The sequence below is a fragment of the Stenella coeruleoalba genome (assembly GCF_951394435.1).
Source record: "Stenella coeruleoalba genome assembly, chromosome: 5".
Taxonomy (NCBI): Eukaryota; Metazoa; Chordata; class Mammalia; order Artiodactyla; family Delphinidae; genus Stenella; species Stenella coeruleoalba.
The window spans coordinates 141,121,624-141,144,374 of record NC_137150.1 but is presented as its reverse complement, the minus strand read 5'-3'; the positions used below and the strand labels follow the sequence as shown (position 1 = coordinate 141,144,374).

At 47.5% G+C, this 22,751-nt stretch overlaps 1 protein-coding gene across 1 annotated transcript; it reads left to right on the top strand.

The window, feature by feature from the left end:
- Window positions 1–19,072: 19,072 nt before the first annotated feature.
- LOC307186691 (trefoil factor 3-like) lies at window positions 19,073–22,039 on the top strand (the record flags this gene model as incomplete). Its single annotated transcript, XM_079922115.1, has 3 exons — window positions 19,073–19,196; window positions 20,761–20,907; window positions 21,945–22,039. The coding sequence occupies 3 exons, from the start codon at window positions 19,073–19,075 to the stop codon at window positions 21,956–21,958; spliced, it is 285 nt and encodes a 94-aa protein (XP_079778241.1). The 3' UTR covers window positions 21,959–22,039.
- Between the last annotated feature and the right edge of the window lie 712 nt (window positions 22,040–22,751).

Here is a 22,751-nt window from a genome sequence, read left to right as displayed (position 1 = left end):
GCACGTGGGATCTTCCCGAACCGGGACAAGAACCCGTGTCCCCTGCATCGGCAGGTGGACTCTCAACCACTGCGCCACCAGGGAAGCCCTATACATTTTCTTTTGATCACTATTTTAAATACTCTTCATAGATTCAGAAATGACGTGTTTTTATTACCATGATTTTTAAGAAAGTCTGTAATTTTGGTTTGTAGTTAATCTTTTAGCCACAAGTGTTTAGTAGAGATATTTAAATTTCCTTATGCAAGAACCTTCAGAAATGTTGTCATTATTTTCTAGCTTTTTTTACATTTGACCATAGAGTGATTGTCATATGTCTGCCATATGGAACACAATGCTTTCTTTGTGAACAAACCTATGATTAAATTTTGTGAGTATTTCACATGCACTTAGGAAGTTGTGTTATGGAACCCACGTTCGGCTGCTGGCAGCTCCTAAGCCAATAGTTCGAGAGGCAATAGCCGGTAGAAAGGAAAGTTGCTTCAATCAGAAAAGCCAGCCATCTGGGGAGAAGGTAGACTCGTGTCCAGAGACCAGCTCCAGAGACTCTGCTCAGCCATGGCAGTTTTAAATGGAAAAAAAACCGGGGTGGGGGAAGGGGCGAAATCTCAGTGAACTATGGAGTCAGGAGGTTGGGTTCTGCATCTTTCTCCATTGCGTGCAGACTGGATGACTCTTCAGATGTCATCTTTTTTTTTTTTTGTGGTACACGGGCCTCTCACTGTTGTGGCCTCTCCCGTTGCGGAGCACAGGCTCCGGATGCACAGGCTCAGCGACCATGGCTCACGGGCCCAGCCACTCCACGGCATGTGGGATCTTCCCGGACCGGGGCACGAACCTGTGTCCCCCGCATCGGCAGGCGGACTCTCAACCACTGTGCCACCAGGGAAGCCCCAGATGTCATCTTGCCCAAGTGGTCTGCAGGATTGCTGAGGGGCTGTTGGGGCAGAGAGCTGGTCACCCTTTAACTGCTTACTTCTTCATCCTTACTTATTTTTATCTAGGGAAAGAATCAACAGGTCAGACACGGCATGGTGGGCATTGAGGAGAGCACATGTCAGGAGTTAGTTTCAATTGCTTAGTGATCTCATTCCTATAATTAGGTTCTTTGTAAGGTTAGAGGGGAACAGAAAAGGGGACACAGGAAAGGGGCAAAAGAGCTGCTTAACAAATCCCCACTTGTCAGACATCACTCCAGCTCTAAAGGGTTATGGGCAAAAGTCCGCCTTCTGTAACTGACGGGCAAAAGTCCATCTTCTGTCACTTCTTCATGCTGAATAGGATGCCGTATTCTCAGAGCGGAAGATGTCAACATGGGTCTGTAGCATCCCTGGGCTGACAATTTTGGTTGCCCGTTTACAGACACGGGCAGAGCAAGCAATTATTTTGATGCCCACAAAAATATAGATTACTATGAGCAATCATGTTAATCCCATTCTCTTGAGACCAGTTCTTGGAATTGTGCTATAGCTCAGACTCAGTACTGCTCAAGATGGAGTAGCTTATGTCATGGCTGCAGTCTGGTCACCATGCAGTTAGCTTTTCCTCTCCAGTGGCAGTTCCAGTATCCGTAAAAGCAATTCGGGAATGTGCGTCAGACAATGAGTCTGTGACTCTATTGACCTAATTATTAACTACTCGGTTTTGTACTTGGAGCAGGCAGGGGCTTCAGGGTTCTTCTTGGTTCCAGTTGTATTATCAGGCCCTAAGTTCGACATATGTATGTCCATAAGATCTACCTTATTGATTATATTGTTTGTCTATCTTTTCTTACTTATATTTTTGTTCACATGACATACCCAGAATGGTGTCCTCATCAACACAGCATGGTGTTCCCAACTCAACATCAGCTGTGTTTTTCTCTCTTTCTGCATCACCTATGCTTTCTGGTTAGTAAAGTAGAATACCTTTGCCCAGCCCCTTATTGGTACAAAGATATTTGTAACTGGTATACCTTCATGGTGAATTGTGGCTTATAAAGTGTCCCTGTGTTACGTATAAGTGCTTTGTCCTGAATTCTATTTCGACTGAGGTCAAGACACATCCCCTGCTTAATGTCACATCAGTTAAATCACTTTTGATCCTTAGTGTTTTCAAGTTTACATTTATTAGCAATATATTGACTAATTTTTCATCATAATGACAACTAGTTAAAAGCAAGAAGCAAGAGAAGACTGGTCAAGAAATACAGGAAGCCAATGAGGAGAAAAATCATAAAAGTAATAATACTGAAAATTCACCTTCAGATCTTCAGCAGAGAAGTTATCTGAAGAATTGATTTAAAAACCTTACAGAGAACATCAAATTTCTCCAGAAAGTAAAAACGTTAAGAAATAAACACAACTGTAATAGAAATGACTGCAGTTTTAAGGAAACACCTAAAAGAAAATATTTTTATATCAATTCACTTTATCCTACACCATACAAAGTTACTGCGACTTATGTTTTTGTAATTCCTAGAAAAGCGTTTGAGGGTTTTTATGTTTTACTGTGAAAAGGGCACAGTGGAAAGGGCTGGGAAGCCCGGCTCCAGGGCCTGCCTCCACAATTCCTTATAACTCGGAACCTCAGAATCACCCCACCAGTTATTTATTAGCTACAGAATCTCTGAATTTTTCTACTTTATGGCTACATCATTCTGCAGAAGGTACCTTGGAGCAGTGAGTGTATTGAATTATGGTCCAAATGACCCTCATTAAGGCAGATAAACCCAGCACAGAGATCCTGCCTGCCTGCTCTCAGTTTCCTTTATTAGAGTCTATAAAAGTGGGATGATAAGCAAGCACCCAGCTGGTGGTTCTCCAGTCAGTTAACAGCCTTTGGGCACTCGCCCGGAGCTGTGCAATCTGCTGGACTGCTAACTGCTGGCCTCAGGGTATAGCCCTCGCGTACAGGGCTCCTCATCCATGAGCTCCAGGCCAGGTCACCTCCTTCCTTCTCCTCCGTTAGCCATCCCACTTCCACACTCACCTACTGGGAGGACTCCCATCCCCCGCAGCTGGGGTGCCAAGGAATTGAGCAGACAGCAGCTTCCAGCTCAGGGAGAAGAGCTGGCAGGGCAGGGGGTGCCAAGGGTCTGGTCCAGGACTGGACAGCTGCTCTGGGCACAAAACCGAGAGTGGGACCCAGTCCCTGAGGCCAAGTCAAGCTGAACTGAGTCTTGAGGGATGGAGAATGTTTACAGGCTTTGCACCTCCAGATTATCACAACTGCACTAAAGCAGTCACCTTGTATAGGACTCCTGTAATGATGGCAACACCACCTGCGACCAGCACGGGAATGACGCGTCGCCCATTAGATTATCCTGACATCACTGCTCCAGCCTCATACCCACCTCGGAAGGCGTCCTAGTTGCCCATCAGGAAACCACAGCTCAGGCATGCGGGGACACCCACGAAAGCTTGAATCCAGTTTTGCGTCGCTCGATCCCACAGGACCATCCTCTCTCAACCTTCCTGCACGACAGCAAAGATGACATCATGGAGGGTCCAGGTCACGACCACTGTGCTTGGTCCTGGAGCTGCTGCCACGTGGACACCAAGTGCTGGGGACCCTTCTGCCCAGGGCTTTCCAGGGTCTCTCACCACATATGCTCCAGTGTCAGGACTGTCTCACTCTGCCCTGATGCCCTGGAAAGAGGCGTGTTCTCGCTACATCTTCATCTTCCTCTTTCTCACATTTAGGACAACATACCCCCATTGCCCCCTGCCTGGCAGAGCCTGATTCAGGGTATCCTGTATCTTTCATATTGATATACCCTCTGTTAGGAAGAGTGATGTGCAGACATCGGGGCCCCAACACTCACATCTTTTCCTCCCACACGACTGCCTGTGTGTTTTGAATTTATTTTTGAAATCAGCATATTCACCCACTCAATCCTTCCTAATATAACGAATATGAAAAAGAATGTATATATATGTGTGTGTGTGTGTGTATGTGTGTGTGTGTATAACTGAATCACTGTGCTGTGCAGTAGAAATGAACACAGCAGAGTAAATCAACTGTACTTCAATAAAATAAATTTTTAAAAAAATGAGTAAGTTTGGGGAATGATAACAGCTTCCTTTTATGCAAATTGATGTCGGATTAATTTAATTATTCATGAAAGGCTATGTGTTATTCACCTCTATTCAGATAGAATTAGAAGGTATATACATAATAGAAAACAAAGCCCTAAGTTGACTATAGAAGTTTTCCAATTAATTTCAGGAGGAAAGAATTCTAAGGTGAAATTAAACTTTGAGACAATGTTATACCATTTCGATACACATACGACCATGTAAAAATAAAGAAATATGGATTATAGAAAAATAAATAAGTTGTTGTATTGTGTGTACTTTTAAAGATATAAGCTATTTGGAGTACAATGGAGTCTTTCATGCCATGTTAACCATTTACTTAGTAAAATACCCCCCAAACATCTAATAAAAAGTATTCCTAACGTTTGGAGCCACTGGAGGGAAGTAGCTGCAGCAGAAGGAATGCTGCGTGGATTCCGTAATGAGGCATCTGGGTTTGAGTTCATGGTGCTCCCTTCATGACCACAGCTTCCCTATCAAATGTGACCACATCACCTTCTCCCTTTGGAACCTCCCCAGGGTATCTGGGCCAAAGGCTGTGCACACAATGGATGTTTAGTAAATATTGACTGAGTTTTCTTTGCTCAGTAATGTATCGGCCTGTGGGAGTTGAACAAATATTAACGCTTTGGTAAAACCTCTCAGACAGTCAAACACAAGCTATCATGTGAGCGCTGTGGGTATGAATCATCTGTTAATGAGCCTTGGTTTTAGCTTATTTACATTTAATATGCGACACAGGGCTATTCTGAGTCTTGAGAACATGTGAGCTCCTTTATAACCAAGAGCTACATGTAGGGAGGCTTTGGCGGTTGAGGTAGGCTCTGGCCTGTCGATGTTGCCATTCTTGATGGTCTCACACTTTGCTTTCAATTTCCTGGTGGACTGAATTCTTAATGAGGAGAATATATTATAGCCGGGGAAATGCATTCTCTGAAATACTGAAATGGTGATGGTGAGTATGAAGGGTCAACCTGAGAGATAGGCTTGCTTCAAACGCATGTGGCACCTTAGCACATACCAGCCAGAGTCCCTGTGAGCAGCAGCCCTGGAGAGGTGGCAACCGTGAGGAATTCTCCTCCATGCAGAGAAAGCTCCTTTGCCCCTGTGTAGACAGCTTCGAGGGATCCGTCGGAGATTCCAGTCTGGGTAGCGGATACATTCTCTTTGCAGTTTTGATGGTCCAGTATGACTTTGTTTCTGGCGACACGTTTCTCACTGGACGGATCTGCTCTCCATATCTTCTGAATTCCCTACAAACTACTTTCTACGCAGCGGAGCCAACAATGGTCTGGGATGTGGTGGAAAGAGCCAGGGGTGAGACATGGCTGCAGTGTATGAGATGTAAGGTGCCTTCAGTTCTGATCATTCTTATCCTGCATTGTAGTGAAAAACTGAATAGGCCATTTGCTCACCTCTGCTGGAATCACTTGCTTTTTGAACAACTTAGTGGTCATCCCTAAGAAGTCAGAACCACAACCTCCAGTTTATTTTCTCTGACGAACTTTGAGGTGAAGGATGAGCTGCTACATGGTGTGAGGGTCACACTGAGAGCACATTTGATCCAGGGATTCTATACGATCCAGGGATCGTATAAAACATGGTCACTTACTGGACGCTTCCCTGGTGGGATGCTAAGTCACTATCACGAATGTTGTCCCTCCTCACCCAGGGATGTAGCCGGGTCTTGGTAGAATTAGTAGAATTTGGCAAATCTACTAATATACAGAGAAAGTTGGGATCGCACTGCAGATGTCCAGGGACCTAGGAATTAAAATAAGAAAACTCGAAATGGCTTGAGACTTGTATTTCCTCTTAAGCTGGACGCTGGGTAGGATTTCAGTGGTTCCCTCCTTCATCCCTGGGCAGATACATCTCTTCGGTATTGACTGGGCATCCAGGATGGGACGTTCAAATGGCTCCCAAACCGGGTCCCCAGGGTTCTGACCCCAAGTCTTAGTGCTGGCCTCTTCCAGGCCTGCCTCACTCTCAGCCCTTCCTCTCCCTGCTTCCCGGACCACCTTATTTATTTGGATATTTTTAATGAAAATTTTAAGCTGCCATATTTTAAGCCCTTTTCCTCAGATTAACAGTGTGTAATGTTATGGGCATCTATATATGTGCTACCCAGATTTATCCACCTTGGACTTTGGTTCTATTTGCCTAGATACCTCTCATTTTATAAAAAGAAATAAAACAATAAAAGTGCCCCCTTAACCCATCTTTTTTCCCTCCCTCCCCAGAGTCAACTGTCATTCTAAAGTCAGTGTACATTATTTCCATCATATCCATAAACATTCTATAGTATTTGTTGCTGTTTTTAAAATAATCAGAAATGGTAGGGACTTACCAGCGGTCCAGTGGTTAAGGCTCCATGCTTCCACTGCAGGAGCATGGGTTCGATCCCTGGTGAGGGAACTAAGATCTCACGTGTTGCGCAGCACAGCCAAAAAAAAAAAAAGAAAAAATCAGAAATGATACCATAATATGCAGGCTTTTCATCTTATATTGTACAGTTAAATTTTGAAATTTATTTCTATTGATAAATAGGTCTGATTCATTTAATTTAACATAGAATGCATTCCCCTACTGATAGGCAATTAGGTATATTATTCCCAGTTTCTTCCTTTCGGAACGATACGGACTTGTTCGATTTCCTAGGTATCGCCCAAATGCTTGCCAGGGTGGATGTGTCAATGATACCCTACCAAATTTAAGAGTTCCTAATTCTCTGCACCCTTATCAACATTTGGTGATATGTCATTCTAATGTTAGTTTATTTTGTAATTATCAGTTATGAGTTCCACATCCTTATTGACTACTTAGGTTTCCCTTACCTTACATTTCGTATTTGTGTATTTTAAAAACCATGTTTGTCCTTTGTGGCCTTAGTTTGTAGGAGTTCTTTGTGTATCCTTGATAGCAATCCTCTGTCAATTATGTGGGCTCCAAATATCTTCTCCGAGTTCAAGACTTGACTTTTTACTCATCTGTCACATACTGATACATACGTAGTCTTGATTTTAATTGAGTCATATTTATCAACTGTGCCTTCACAATTTGTGCTGTTTTAGAAAATCCTAAGAAACCTTTGAAACAAAAAAGTTATAGGATACAAAGTTAATATAAAAAATCAATTGTGGTTTTATATATTAGCCACAAGCAGTTGGAAATAAGATTGTCTTCTGTGAATAAAGTCAATTTTACTTCTTCCTTTGTGATCTCTACTATTTTTTTACCTTGCCTTATCACATTTTCTGGAACCACCATCATAATGTTAAAAGAAGTGGTGCGATTGAGAATTCTTGCTTTGTTCCCAGTCTTAGAATGAGAATGTCCAGTATTTCACCTCAAGGTATGATGGTACTTGTGGGGCTTCTTTTTTTGCCGATACCCTTTATCAGCTTAAGAATGTTCCCTTGTATTCCTAGTTGCTGAAATTTCTATCATGCATGGGTGTGAATTTTGTTGAACGCCTTTTATGCATTTATGAAAATGATTGCATGTTTTTATTTTCATTTTCCTATTAATGTGGTAAATTGCATTAATTATCTGATGTTAAACCTACCTTGTTTTCCTTAGATAAATCCACCTAAATCCTGATGTATCATTATTTTTGTGTCTTGCTGGATTCAATTTACTAAGATTTTGTTAGGTATTTTTGAATCTATATTCACAATGGTCTTTCATAATTCATAATGTATTTGTCAGGTTTGAGTATTAGGCTCATGCTGGCCCCATAAAATGAGTTGGGAAGTATTTCCTTCTTATCTTTTTTTTCTAAGTTTGCATTAAGATTAGAGTTCTTTGTTTGATAGAATGCAATAGTGAAACCACCTTAGTCCAAAACTTTCTTTGTAGGAAGGTGTTTGATAGTAACTTCAAACATTTTAATAGAAATAGGGATATTTAGATTTTGCTATTTATTCTTGTGCTCATCTAGGTAAATTTTGTTTTTCAAGGAATTTGTCCATTTCATCTAAGTTGTCAAATTTGTTGGTATTAATATTAATTAATATTATTCTGAATATTACCTATTTTTCCTTTTAATGTCTGTAGGACCGTAGTAATAGCCCATCTTTCATTTCTGACGTTGGTAATTTGTGTTTTCTTTAATTTTTGTTTCTTCACCAGTCTAGTTAGAGGTTCATCATTTTGTTAATCTTTTCAAAGATCAAAGATTGGTAATTTTTTTATCTTGTTCATTTTTTTCTATTTTACTTCTGTTAGATGTTTTGATAGTTTCCCACAGGTACTGAGGACTTTGTGCATGTTTTAAACTTTTTTCTTCTCTGTTCTTCAAATAGGATGATTTCCCTTGCTCTATCTTTAAGTTAACTGACCCTTTCTACTGCCATCTGTATTTTGCTAAGTCCATCCAATAAGTTTTAATTTCACATATTGGAGTTTTCAGTTTTCGAATTGTTATTTGTCTATTTTATTACCATTTTCTTTCCTTTTATTTCCTTCCTTCCTTTCTTCTATGATTTTCTATCTTTTCATACATTGTGAGCACATTTTTCTTTACTTCCTCAAACACAGTTATGGTTGCCGTTTTAAAATCTTTATCCTATTGTTGCAACATCTGGGCCATCTCCGTTTGTTTTTTCTCTTAAGAATGCATGACACTTTCCTGTTTCTTTGTCTTTTAGTAATTTTGGATTAAATACAGGATAATATATTGTTATGTTGTGGAGACTCTAGATTCTCTTACATTCCTCTGAAGACTGTTATATTTGTTTGTTTGTTTGTTTTAACAAACCATCTACTTGGTTGGATTCAAACTTCAAACTCTGCCTCTTGAGTGGCACTCAAACCTCAGTTCTTTTATTTTAGCTGGAGTCTGTCCTGCATACACATGGTTCAGAGGTCAGATCAAAATTTGGGAAGAGTTTTTACACACAATTTGGGGTTCTCCCTGTGGCTCTCTCCTTTTGGGAATTTCCCCTTCACTTCCCAGCCTCTGGGCTTGTCTTGTTCTCTGTATGCTAGTTACTTAGGCTAGAAAGACTGTAGATTTTCTGTTGGGGTTTCAGCCACCACTAGACAATATCAACCATGACCTACCCTCAGGCAAAAATCCATAAAGATAGCAAATTCACTCCATTCCCTTCCTCTAAGTGTCAATGCCCCTCTAGGATCTTACAGGGCATTTTTGTTCTGTTTTTGCTTCATTTTTCACTCCCCATTGCCTACGGGTCATTGTTTTTGTATATTTTCCAGAGTTTTCATTATTATATTCAGGAGGGTTGGGTCTGGTGTGAGGTAGCTGGTCATCTGTATTTTCTTTTTAAATTTTAAGGCTTGCTTTCACTTTGGGGCCTTTAATTTATCTGGGAATATGTTAATATGAGTTGTAAGTTGTGAATCTAAATTTACCTTTTTCTCGATATGGATAATTAAGAGATGCTTAGTGTTGTGATGCAAGGATCTAAGTTTATCCTTTTCTGATATCAATAACTGATTGTCCTGATACCATGTACTTAGCTGTCCTTTCTTTCCCCACTGATATGAGTCTTTTTCTGTTATTATCCAAGTTACCTTATGTAAATGGATCTATTTCTAGGCTTTCTGTTCTGTTCCAGTTGTCTGTGACTCTATCACTGCACCAATACTTCTTTGCTTTAAACACAATTTTTGAATAATCTGATTAGACAGATACCTTCTGATCCTTCTCTTCCTCTTTTTACTACTTGTTTTTTAAAAGTTTCACTGGATATCTTTGGTCCTTTACCTTTCCATATAAATACTAGTACCAATTTGTGGTGTTTCATAAAAATCTCCCTCAGGGATTTTGATTAAAAATGCATAGAATATGTAGTTTAATTTTGAAAAAATTGCTACCTATAAAATCTAGTCTCTACAACAAGTGGTGTTGGGAAGGATGGACAGCTACATATAAATCAATGCAATTAGAACACTTCCTCACACCATATACAAAAATAAACTCAAAATGGTTTAAAGACAAATATAAGACATGGCACCATAAAACTCCTAGAAGGGAACATAGGCAAAACACTTTCAAACATAAGTTGCAGCAATATTTTCTTGGGTCAGTCTCTCAAGGCAAAAGAAATAAAAGCAAAAATAAACGAATGAGACCTAATCAAACTTAAAAGCTTTTGCACAGCAAAAGAAATCATCAACAACCAAAAAGACAACCTTCAGAATGGGAGAAAATATTTGCGAATGATGTGACTGACAAGGGGTTAATATCCAAAATATACAAACAACTCAATATCAAAAAACCAAACAACCCAATCAAAAAACGGGCAGAGGACCTAAAGAGACATTTCTCCAAAGAAGACATACACATGTCCAACAGGCACATCAAAAGATGCTCAACATCACTAATTATTAGAGAAATGCAATCAAAACCACAGTGAAGTACCACCTCACACCTGTCAGAACAGCTATCATCAAAAAGTCTACAAATAACAAATGCTGGAGAGGGTGTGGAGAAAAGGGAACCCTCCTACACTGCTAGAGGGAATGTAAATTGGAACAACCACTATGGAACGCAGTATGGAGGTTCCTTAAAAAAATAGAAATAGAACTACCATATGATCCAACAACCCCACCCCTGGGCAGATATCCAGAAAAGAAGAAAACTCTGCTTCAAAAGATACGTGCATCCCAGTGTTCATAGCAGCACTATTCACAATAGCCAAGACATGGAAACAACCCAAGTGCCCATCAACGGATGAATGGGTAAAGAAGATGTGGTACATATATATAATGGAATATTACTCAGACATAAAAAAGAGTGACATATTGCCATTTGCAGCAACATGGATGGACCTAGAAATTGTCATACTAAGCGAAGTAAGTCAGACAGAGAAAGACAAATATGATATGACATCACTTATACGTGGAATCTAAAAAGTAATACAAATGAATCTAAACACAAAACAGAAACAGACTCACAGACGTAGAAAACAAGCTTATGATTACCTAAGGGGAAAGGGGGTGTGGGAGGGATAAATTAGGAGTATGGGATTAGCAGATACAAGCTACTATATATAAAATAAACAACAAGGCCCTACTGTATAGCACAGGGAACTATATTCAGTATCTTGTGTAATCTAAATCTATTTCCATTTATGTTTACATATATATATATATATATATATATATATATATATATATAAATGAATCACTATGTTGAAACCAGCACAGCTGAAACCAACACGATATAGTAAATCAACTATACTTCAATCAAAAAAAGTACAAAAAAAGTGGTCTTCTTAACCATGAATAGGCACCTCCCTACTTATTTAGTTCTTTCAGGGGCTTCAGTAAAGTACACAATTTGTTTATTTATTTAGTCTTCTGTTGTGTTATGAAGTCCCTCATGAGAAGGAAATGTTCATTTACCTGATTTTGTTCTCTCTCACTAGAGTCTGTCACAGTGACCTGCCCATTAGAAGATCTCAAGAAACAAACTTAGAACTTCTGTCTTTGGGTTTTATATTCAATCAAGAATAAATACAGTTATAATCTCTCTTCTAGGTCCCCTACCCCTAGGGTCATAGGATGTTAAGAGTGGAGGGTCAGCTGGGACATCCAGAAACAACAGATGTCATGTTTCATTGTGAGATACAGACCATGACATCTTAAAAGTAATTTGGACAGTTAGACGAGTCTTAAATTTTGTACTTGTATTGAAGCTATAGAAGCTTCATGAGCAGAGACTTTTGGAGAAAATGACATGTGAGAACATTCAGAGAGAGCTGTTTAGGCGCTGCGAGTCCTTCCCACTCCCATCTTGCCCCAGCAGGGAAGGAGGGTGGGTGTGTCCGCCCTTGATCTCAAGCCTGGTGGACAAGGCGTAGGGGGGCCACTGAGAGAGCTTGGTCCATGCCCGCCATAGCTGGGGGTGACAGAAGGCTCGTTTCTGACTCTTGAGAACGCTAATCTCAAGCAAGGAACAAGATGAGCTGTTAGGATCTTCCTGCATCCCAGAGTTCGTTGGGCAAAGGATAAATAAATGTTTCTACTTATGAACCAGAGGCGGGCCATGGGGCCTAGGGGAACTCTGTGCATCCCCTCTAGGGCTTGTACAAGAAGTGTGAACTCTTCTTTTTTTTAAAATAATCTAACTACCAATTTTTTTAAAAAATTTTTTAAATTAAAAAATTTTTATTTTGGCCATGCTGAACAGCAGGTGGGATCTTAGTTCCCCGACCAGGGATCAAACCCGGGCCCTGATATATATCTGAATATATATAGGTACCTGAATATATATACAGATACACAGTCATAAATCTACAATACAATTATCATGCTACCACTAATCCCTTTATAGCATCAAATGAAATCAAATTTAGAATTTTGAATTTAATTATAACATGGAGCTTAAAGCTTCAGTTCCTGACAACTAAGTTTTGTGACTTTAGGGATTATGGGATCACCTGAGTTTTCATCCCAAAAGGAAAAGAATCGGTCCCCACTGAATGGGAAGTGAAAACAAAGACACTTAGTGATGCAATCCCACAGGCCCTGTGTGGTTACTCCGCTCACTGACTACTGATTAGGGCCTGCAGTGGCCTGAATGCTTGTGTCCCTCCCAAACTCCTGTGTTGAAATCCTAATGCTCCATGTGATGGCCTTTGGGAGGTGATGAGGTCATGAGGGTGGAGCCCTCATGAATGGGATCAGTGGCCTTATACATGAGGCTCCAGAGATCCCCAGCCCCTCCCGCCATGTGAAGTGCAGATGTCTCTGAGCAGGCAGGCCCATCTATGAACCAGGACAATGACCCTCCACAGAAGGCCTCAGTGCCATGATCCTGGGCTTCCAACCTCCAGAGCTGTGAGAAATACGTGTTGTTTATAAGCTGCTCCATCTGTGGTGCTGTTACAGCAGCCTGAACACACTGAGACAGGGCTGGATATTCACACTCATACCCACAAGCACACTGCCCGCCAGGGCACAGGCATGCACGTCAGAGCATGACGGACCATGACACACTCATGTTTGCACCCCTTGGCTTTGTGTCTGTTTCCAGAGCTTTAGAGAGCGCCTTGCCAGCGCCCCATCAAAGCCTCACGCTGTTCAAATCAGACTCAGAAGTGACTGCCATTGGTGAGGGGCTGGTTGAGTGCCCTCTTGGCGGGTGGCCTGGGACCCCACACCTCCTGTCCTGGCATAATCGCTAATAGCACCCCATACTCTCTGAACAGGTCCCAGTTTGGACAACTCAACTCACGACACGGTTACCTCCCTTGGGCCTCCCCTGGTGTGGGCTGCTCCCTGCCCTGGCCCATGAGGCCCTGATTGGGAAGTGGGACCGCTGCACTTCCCTGCTGGTCAGTGCGGTCCAGCCTCCCCAAGACAAGGAAATTGGAATAAAGGAGCCATGGGGATTATTTGGGTGACGTGTGGAAGCATGGGAAGGGATTCAACAAGCACGTGGTCATTGATTATAGCCTGTGATTCAGAGGGGCCAACAATCACATGCGCACAGTGAGGACAAATGCAGGGGACCGGGGCAGGGGTGGAGTCACAGTCTGCACAGCAGGAGGGCCGGGGTCCCAGGCGGGGGGCACTGGGCACTGGGCACTGGGCAGAGTGCATCCAGTTCACCAGGGGAGGGTCAGGGTGGGGAAGACGAGGGTCTCTTTTCAAAACAACTGCCGAGATTTTTAGCTGTGCCCTCCCCTCCCTGCCCCTCACCCGAGAAAGTACAAGTTAAAATAGCCCCTCGGAGCTGGGTGTCCCTTGGGGCGACCATAACAGAGTACCACAGACTGGGTGGTTTCAACCACAGAAATCCCTTCTCCCACAGTCTGGAGGCTGGAAGTGTCAGCGGGCTGGGCTCCCTCTGAGGGCTCGCCCCCGTCTCCGGGCTCCTTGGGTCTGCCCGCGTTCCTTGTATCTTAGCTGTATCTCCCGGTCTCGGTCCCCGAAGTCAAGGGCATCTCCCTGTCTGTCCGTGTTCACATCGTCTCCTTTCTGTGTGTCTGTCTCTGCATTTCCTCCCCTCTTATAAGGACACCAGTCAGATCGGACCAGGGACCCACCCTACTCCAGCCTGACCTCGTCCTAACTGAAACACTTACATCTGCAACAACTCTGTTCCAGATAAAGCCACACTCTGAGTTTCCGGGAAGGACGTGAATCTGGGGAGGACACGCTTGTATACCCAGCGCACCTGCAAGTCATTCAGTGACAGCGGCTTGATTCACAGGGAAGAAGTGCGCGGTGGCTTTTATCCAACTTGGCTGGCGGGAGGATGGGGTCCCCGGGGTCTCCTGCAGCTGCTGGGCCTTTGTCCTGCCCCGCCTGTACCGGGGGCTCTCAGGGACCGCCTCTGTCTTCCATGGCTGTCCCCCTGGGACACAACGCAGGGCCAGGGGCTGGCGTTCGTCAGCCCCAAGTGGAGGCACACCCAGGTGCTGCCTTAGCAGCCGCCAGGCCTAGGTTCCTGCTGGAGCCCGTCCAGCTGCAGAGAAAGGCCGTCTGGGTCCAAAAGGCAGGGCTGTCCACGAGGGGCCGGGCACATCCGCTCCCGGCTCCCAGCTCTGTTTGCTTCTGACTTATCTCTGTTCCTTTGGGTGCCCTGATCATCAGCTGACTTGTTCTTGGGAACATTTCCTGGATGTCACAGCACCTGGGGCTGACGCAATAGCTCCAAACCCAAGCGAGCCCTCGACGTAGAGGTCACTGGGGCAGCATCACCAGATATGTACCTTGAGCTGGACGCTGCTTTCCCTGAAACCCCCAATGGCTGTCACATGCCCCTGTATGTGGTATGACGGGTGCTGGCCCAGGACTGGGGGCAAGAGATCCAGGGTCCATGAGGGGCGTGTTCGGGCCCATAACCTCCGTCTGGACTCAGGACCCGCTGTCCTCTACCCCTCCCCTACAGCTGGTGCGCGATACATGGGCACGACTCTAAGCGCCCCGCTTGTCCTCGGTGTAAGCCAGGAGCCTCCCTGAATCGGTCCATGGTTGCGTCCCCAAAGCATACACACTCAGGTCCGGCTCCTCAGGAAGGGTCGGGCTGGAGGGAACTCTGTACGGAACACAGACGACAGGGCCACACCCAAGGCAGCTGCAGAGCGATGCGACAGCTGGTCAGCAGGAAGCTCCCTGGGGAGGTCTGTGGCCCCAGGGCTACCCTAGGTGTGTGGAAAAATGTGACTTTGTACCTTCTATCTCTGTGTGGCTCTCTTCCGGCTTGAGTAACCCAGAGGGACGGTATTAGAAAGCTGAGGGGTGACATGGAGTATTTGGCCCTGACTGTATTTTCTGTGAGGTGGTGAGTTCACAGTGACTGCCGGGAACGCGCTTCTGACCTTCATCCATCTGTGAACTCCTACTCATCCCTCAAGACCCAGTGCAGATTTCACCCCGGATGAGAAGCCTGCTGGGCAGCATTCTGCCAGGTCTTGTGGCGTCATACCACAGTTCACACTTCAAGGCTGGTTCGCCCTCACAGGGCTGTGGGCTCTGAGGGCAGGACTCTGCCTGGTGTCCCCAGGGCCCTACATTACAGGTCAAGTACCGGGCCTGTGATCACGCTCGGTCCATGCTTGTTGTATGCGTGCCAGGGGCCATGCATCCTGCAGGTGGGAGGTTGCAAACCTAGCGCTTGGGGCCAGACAGTCTGCTTCGTGGCCCTCGCCTTCCCTGGGCACCAGCATACAAAGACCAGGGAGGGAGCGATGCAGGGTGGGCTCCCAGGACGGCCCAGGCAGCTCTTTACCCTGGTCTCTGGGAGCGCTGGGCAAGCCATCTGTCAAGGCTGGGCCAAGACAGGTGACCCTGGGGCCTGCCGCTCTGGCACTGGTGTTATTTCATTCCCAGAACTTGAACTCTCCCGGGGGAACGCGGATGGCTATGGGCCTGTGCGCTCTGGAGGGCAGGATGGGCTCTCTGCCCCCATCTTCTGCCCCTGGTGGACAGCCCAGGGTCCCCAGAACAGAACAAAGAGCACACACACGGCTGAACTTCCCCCAGCAACGTGTGCTCACCTCTCGAGGCTCCGAGGCCGGCCTCACCCTCTTCCCTCTAAGAAGCCTGTGCTCCTTCCCCCCCGCCCCCCTTCCCATAGCTGCCACTTCTATCAAGACCTGGAGTCTGCGAGGCTGGACCCTCTGCCGCTATAGCTGCTGCACCACAGCTGGCAGGTGATCAGGTGTGACCCCAGCACCTGGTTCGGGCTCACCAGCTCAGGCAAACCTGCACATGAGGCTGTGTGTGACAGGCGAGGAGCTGGGGCGCCGGCGGGAAGTGAAGCGTCCAAGATCACACAGCCCCGGACTTGGCACCAGGCCTCGCGGCTTCATCATTGTAACGGTGACCCCCGTCTCCCTGTGAGGGAGTCTTTCAGGACGGGGCTCTGCCCCCTTGTTATTCCTTCCTCAGCCCCAAGCCCCAGGCTCCTGCAGCGGGGTCTCCATCCACATCCACCGAGTGAAACTGCAGCAGACCAGCAGGCAGTGGCTCGCGCTGGCTGCCGGGAGAACTCAGTGGTCTCCCAGCCACCTGCCCGGGCAGGCAGGTCCCAGGGGTCCACGCCGGTCCGGCCCTCCAGGTGATTCCAAGGGCAGCCAGGCGGGCTCCCTGCCAGGGCAGCCTTCAAATAACTGCCCCTTCTAAGACCGTTTCTGGGGGTCTGTGTTTTCCTGAAACCTGGTCCAACCCCAGCCTGGCCTGGCCTGGGGTACTATGGGGGGTGGGAGGGCGGGGGCTGTGGCAGCAGTGTGGCCAGAAGAGGCTCCCGGGAATTTCTCCTGCGATGACATAACCATCATGCCCTCTGTTAGCTGGGGCGACTCTCTCCCTCTGGGAACAGAGCGAGGGGCGTGAAAACGATGAGGAGCCTGCTGTCTCCAAGCCTTGGAGCGGGGAGCAAACCAGATGCGGGTGTCACGGCATGGGGATTCCCCCAGGGCTCACTGGGTAGGCAACAGGGCTGGGTCAGGGGAGTGGCGAGGGGGGACAGAGTCCCCGTTCCCAGTGTAAGCACAGGCTGGCCCTATGGGTCACTCAGGGGAGGACAGCTCTGAGGAGGAACCCCTGGGTGGTTTGGGGACCCCCTCCAACACTGTAACCCCGCCTGGGGATTAAAGTGCGGCCAGCAAGTGGGTCTGCCCTGGGATGGTGTACAAAACCTACCCCACGGTTCCTGGGTCAGAGCTGAACAGAGAGAAGAATAGCCCAGCCAGGAAGGAAGCCTGAAGAACACACGATAGCTGGACCCCAGGGGCGCCCTCTCTCCCCAGTCAGCCAGCTGCAGGGTGGGGCGGGTACCCTGAATGGAGAGTGGAGACCGCAGGGTCCCACAGAGGCAGGTCGAATCCCAGCTCCGCCGGGTCCCCTAGGTAACCTTTGACAGCCATCCTGTAACAGAGAAGTACAAACCTGACTCCAGGCGGGATCTGTCCCCTCAGCTCTAACCTCTGTGCTCTGTGCTTAATCTTGTTGCCTCTTCACCTGGGTACCGGAATGTCCCCTATGGCCTGAAATACACGTAACAGCCCTTTCTCAAGGCTCTGCCTCCCAGGCTTGACCTTTAAAGGTAAAACCCTTTTCACTCACATAGGGATAAAAAGTTGCACAATAGAGAACAACCCTTGTCTTGTTGGACGTTTACAGGCACGCGGTGACTAGACCTACGTGGAGGCTGCAAGAACAAAGGTCTGGGTCTGGGGGCGCTAAGAAGTTTCAGGCATCAGCCGCGCCCCCTCCCCTTTTAGAATAAAAGAAGCCCGAATTCTAACCCGGGTAAGATGCTTCTTCGGGACACGAGTCCACCATCTTCTCGGACTCCCAGCTTTCCCAATACAGCCGCTCTTCCTGCCCCAACCTGTCTCTCGATTTACTGGCCTTTTGTGTGGCCAGCAGTATGAGATTGGATTCAGTAACAACGTTTTGAGTCTTGGTGTGTTCCTCCAGAAAATGGGTAAAATTATACCCGTATCATGTAGGTATGTTGTTATAAAATAATTTCCAAGATATAGCCTTCACTTAAAAAAAAAAAAACCAGCCAGCTGGGCAAGGTGTAAATTCGCCTTTGTGTTAAAAATGTGCTTAAATGTACAGAGAACATTCTGGAAAACACCTAAGAACGTGTTAAACATGGACAGCACCACACAAAAGGGGGAGAGTCTTCTGTACTGTCTGATTTTAAAAACCTACTGCAGGGACTTCCCTGGCGGTCCAGTGGTTAGGACTTCGCCTGCCATTGCAGGGGGAGCGGGCTCGATCCCTGGTTGGGGAGCTAAGATCCCACATGCCTCCTGGCCAAAAAACCAAAACATAAAACAGAGACAATATGGTAACAAATTCAACAAAAACTTAAAAAAACCAAATGGTCCACGGCAAGAAAATATTAAAGAAAATAAAAACCAGCTGCAGGTATTGTATTTTTATGAAACTGTATTGAATAAGTTTATTTAATACATTTGTTAACGTGTAGCTGATGATAAAAACAATTGTTTTGCTGGAGAAAAGCAAAAAAGAAAGAAAAGGAACTTCTACCTTTCAAGAGTTGTGAAATCTGTGTGCACCACATACCGCACTTGCGCCGTCACCTGTCTTTTCAAGTACCCGAGACTGGTCTGCGATTACGCGGCCTGGGAACTCTTGTCGCTGAGCAGGAACCCTGGCGGCCTGCTGCTGGGCGGGTTGCAGGATTGATGCCCAGGCCTGTTGACCCTGCCCTCCAGCCCCACGCTGAGCCTGTATCCTTTTCTTCCAGCCAGGCTAACACAGGCATCAACACGGCCCGGCTCCCTGACAGAGAGGTATTCGCAGGAAACTGGAATCTGCTACCACCACTGGCTTACTACCAGAAAGGTGGGGTCGGAAGCAGCCTCTCCCCTTTGGGATGGACGACGCTCTGGGGGCTGTACCATCCTGTGCAGGGGAAGAAGCAGGTGGGGCTGGATCTAGAGGGAAGGGCTCCCCAGACAAACAGAATCCGGAGTGCCTGTGTAAACACAGGGGTATAAAAAATGAGTCTTCTTGGCAGACGTGGCATGTCCTCTGAGCCGACGGATCCCCAGAGCCCGCCCGTGACCATGGAGGCCAGAACATTCTGGCTGCTGCTGATGGTCCTGCCCTTGGTGTCCTCCAGCTCGACTGGGCAGTACGTGAGTCTGTGTGAGTACCGCTCTGACCTCCTTAAGGAGGAGGGGCCGGGTGGCGGGGTGGGAGCACATGACAAGGGGACGGGACGTGGGAGAGCCAGGCTGGGGGCTTCCTGTGGCTTGAGGAGAGTGACCGGGCCCCTTAATAAAATTGCCACTTACCAGACACACACGTTTTCTCTCAACAGCTCCACATAGTGGGTCTTGCTGTCCCCATTTTACAGACAAGGAAACTGAGGCTCTGACCCTCTCGGGCAGTGTGGAAATTAGGATTGGAGCCCAGGTCCACCCGGCTGGCAGCCAACACCGAAGCCCACTACCCCACTGCCTGTCTTGCTGGGGATTTCCAAATTACAGTATAGGTCTTTGTGCATTACGCTAGCACATTCGCAAGACAAAAAGAAAAGACAAATGAAAACGATCACATTTTCAATACCTACAAACACAGTTTTCATTTAGCCATTGCACTGCAGTTCCAGTGGAATGAGTCTGCCCCATTAACCAGCGTGTGAAGAAATTAGGGTGTGGAGCTTCCCTGGTGGCGCAGTGGTTGAGAGTCCGCCTGCCGATGCAGGGGACGTGGGTTCGTGCCCCGGTCCGGGAGGATCCCACATGCCGCGGAGCGGCTGGGCCTGTGAGCCATGGCCGCTGAGCCTGCGCGTCTGGAGCCTGTGCTCCGTGGCGGGAGAGGCCACAACAGTGAGACGCCCGTGTACCGCAAAAAAAAAAGAAAAGAAAAGAAAAGAAAAGAAATTAGGGTGTGGCAGTTATCTGCTGAGAGGTCTCGAACTTGTCACCCATCAGAATCACCTGGAAGATTTTAAAACTCTTAAAGCCCAGGATACGCCAACTATATCAGAGAGTCTCTGGGTGGGAGGAGGTATCAATGGTTTTTCAAGACCCCCGGCTGATCCCAATGTGAGCGAAGTTTGGGGACCAGTGGAATGAGGAATTATGAATTGGCAGCCATAGGAGAGGATTTGAGATTTCACGTGATTTCTATTTTCCTAAGGACAAATCCAGTTTAAGAAATGAGGCAAAGTGGAATTTTGCTGAACTTCAGACATAAAGGCTTACTTGGAAAATGAACAGTAGAGGCCAAGGATGTACAGGGAAGGCTTGACAGGGTGGTAGGGAGATACAGAAAAGAAGCAGGAAATAGTAAACATTGTGATTTTCTCTTCTGAATGCCCGCCTTCTGTTATACTCCTTTTGTTTTAAGGGGGAGATTTTGTTGATAAGACAATAAAGAGGAACATTGTTTCCGGGTTCGGGGGCCCTGGATTCCCATGGGTGCCTGCCAGCTGGAAGGAATCCAGGCCCTATTGACTTCCTGGCGAGGTGCTAGGAACACCCGAGTGAGAGACACCAGGCGGCCAGTCAGATCGCCTACAGAACGCTTCTCTTTAAACACTTACGGGAAGAGCGTCCTCGACAAGCAGACAAGCACAGGTTATGGGAGGGGTGAGACCACAGCCTTTGAACTCAGGAGCTGGGGGAGGGTGCAGACCAGCAAATGCAGCCGGTAGACCAACCCCAAGCCAACAAGGGCTCTGACTGGGCTTTGTTTGGGACAGCGCCGAACCAGTGCATGGTCCCAGCCAAGGACAGGGTGGACTGCGCCTACCCCGACGTCACCGCCGAGCAGTGCACCAACCGGGGCTGCTGCTTCGACTCCAGCATCCTCGGGGTGCCCTGGTGCTTCAAGCCCCTGCAGGAAGGAGGTGAGTCAGCCCCACGTGCACGGGGGACCTTTCTGGGCTCCCAGGAAGCCACACACACCTGAGCCCTGGCTGAGACCCCCTGCGCCACGGCTGTCAGTTGGCCGAGGAGGTCTGTGCAAACTCTAATCGTTTCAGAAAGGTGTTCAAAGTCGAGGCCCTACGGAGAGGGAACTAGTTTGGAGAGAAATGGACAATACGTAGGTTTGGAAAGCTGGGCGGATTTCAAGGTCATTTTCAGCACACGACCCCTGCAGAGTCTCTGTCCTTTGTGACTGGCGACATGCTGGGCTGGAGTCCTGGCACCTCTCCCCACCCTGCCATCCCCCACCCTGCCCCCAGCACGAGGTGCTCACCCCTCCATCGCTGGAGCAGTGGGGTGCAGGGCAGCCCCTGGGGAGCCGCGTGTCAGGAGCAGACTGCGCACAGGTGATTTGCCTCCATGCCCCGCCCATCACCTGTGCGGCGTGGAGGTGGCCGTGAGCCACCTGGCAGCCCCGGTGCCAGATCACCGTCTACGATGAACGTAGCTACCTAAGGCCCCTTCCTGGAACGAGCACCCAGGGGGCCCCTCTTGCGCTTCGTCCCCGGGTAATGACGAAGGAGGCCACGTCTCAGCCTGATGCCGGCTCCCTAATCAGCACGGGGCCCCTTCCCACTGTCCAGGGCCTCCTTCCCTTCCCGGCAAAGCCGGGCAGAGGTCCAGATAAGGCTCTGGGCCCAGGAGGGAGAGTCAGCCCTGTGCTGGCCGTCCCCGCTCTGCTGGCTCCTTGGCCTGCAACAACACTTCTTTGAATTCTGGCAGTGGCCCTACCTGGGCCCGTCTCCGGTGCCGTCTGCCCCGACAACCTGGGTCCCCGTGGGGCATGTGGCTATTCTCCCACGAGGGTCGGGGGGAGCTCAACCCTTCCCCAGGGACTTGGTGTGGAAAGCAGCAGACGGCGCTGACCTCGGAGCCTGTCTGGACCTGGAGAAGCGGGGCAGCGGGTGGGCAGGCACGGGATGGCTCAGGGTAACGCACGTCTGTGCTTTGTTTCCAGAATGCACCTTCTGAAGCCCTGCTGCTGCCCGACAGCTTGGGAGGGGACTCTGCCTGCCACTAGCACCTCTCCTTTTCTATCACCTGCTCCCGGCAAGCACTGCCCCTAATGTGTGAGGCCTGATGTTTAAAGAATAAAGCTCCCGTGCTCAGCATGAGTTCACGTCTTCATTCCTGAGACTTTCCGCTGCTGTGTTTTATTTCTACCGAGTCACACTCTCCCTTCTCAGCATTTCACAGACGGGAGCGGCGGAGGGTGTCTTAGCATCTCCCAGCGGAGGGTCTCCCCCAGGCCTGGGGAGGAGGGAAGGGTCCCAGAGTAGCTCCCTAGCTGTGACGGTGCAGCAAACCTCACATCTAGCGCTGACCAGACGGGGAGGGCAAGCCGCCTTCTAAGTGTCCCTTGAGAAACTCCGTTTCAAATGTAAGTTCCAAAAAAAAAAGATTATTAATGTCTTTCCTGGCGAAGAGAAAGCTAATAATACCATCTTACCAATTGGCACTTTTTGGTATTTCTTTGTAAGTCAAGTTTACCATCTGTGAAAGCTTGGGTGGCCTTCTTTTGCTTTTTTCCTCTGAGAATGGATGCAGCTTTGTGGATACGTGAACAAATGTCACCACGAACACTCAGGAAGTCTTAGTAACCCCGAGATGGAGAGCTGTCCCCTCCCTCCCTCTTGGGGACACGCAGCTCTCCATGGACACCGGGACGGTCTCCAGCCGTCCAAGCTGAGTGTCCTGCTCTCCTCCTGCTGACAGGACTCTGTTAAGGTTGCACAGACGATTCTACTCATTCTACCGCAGGGCT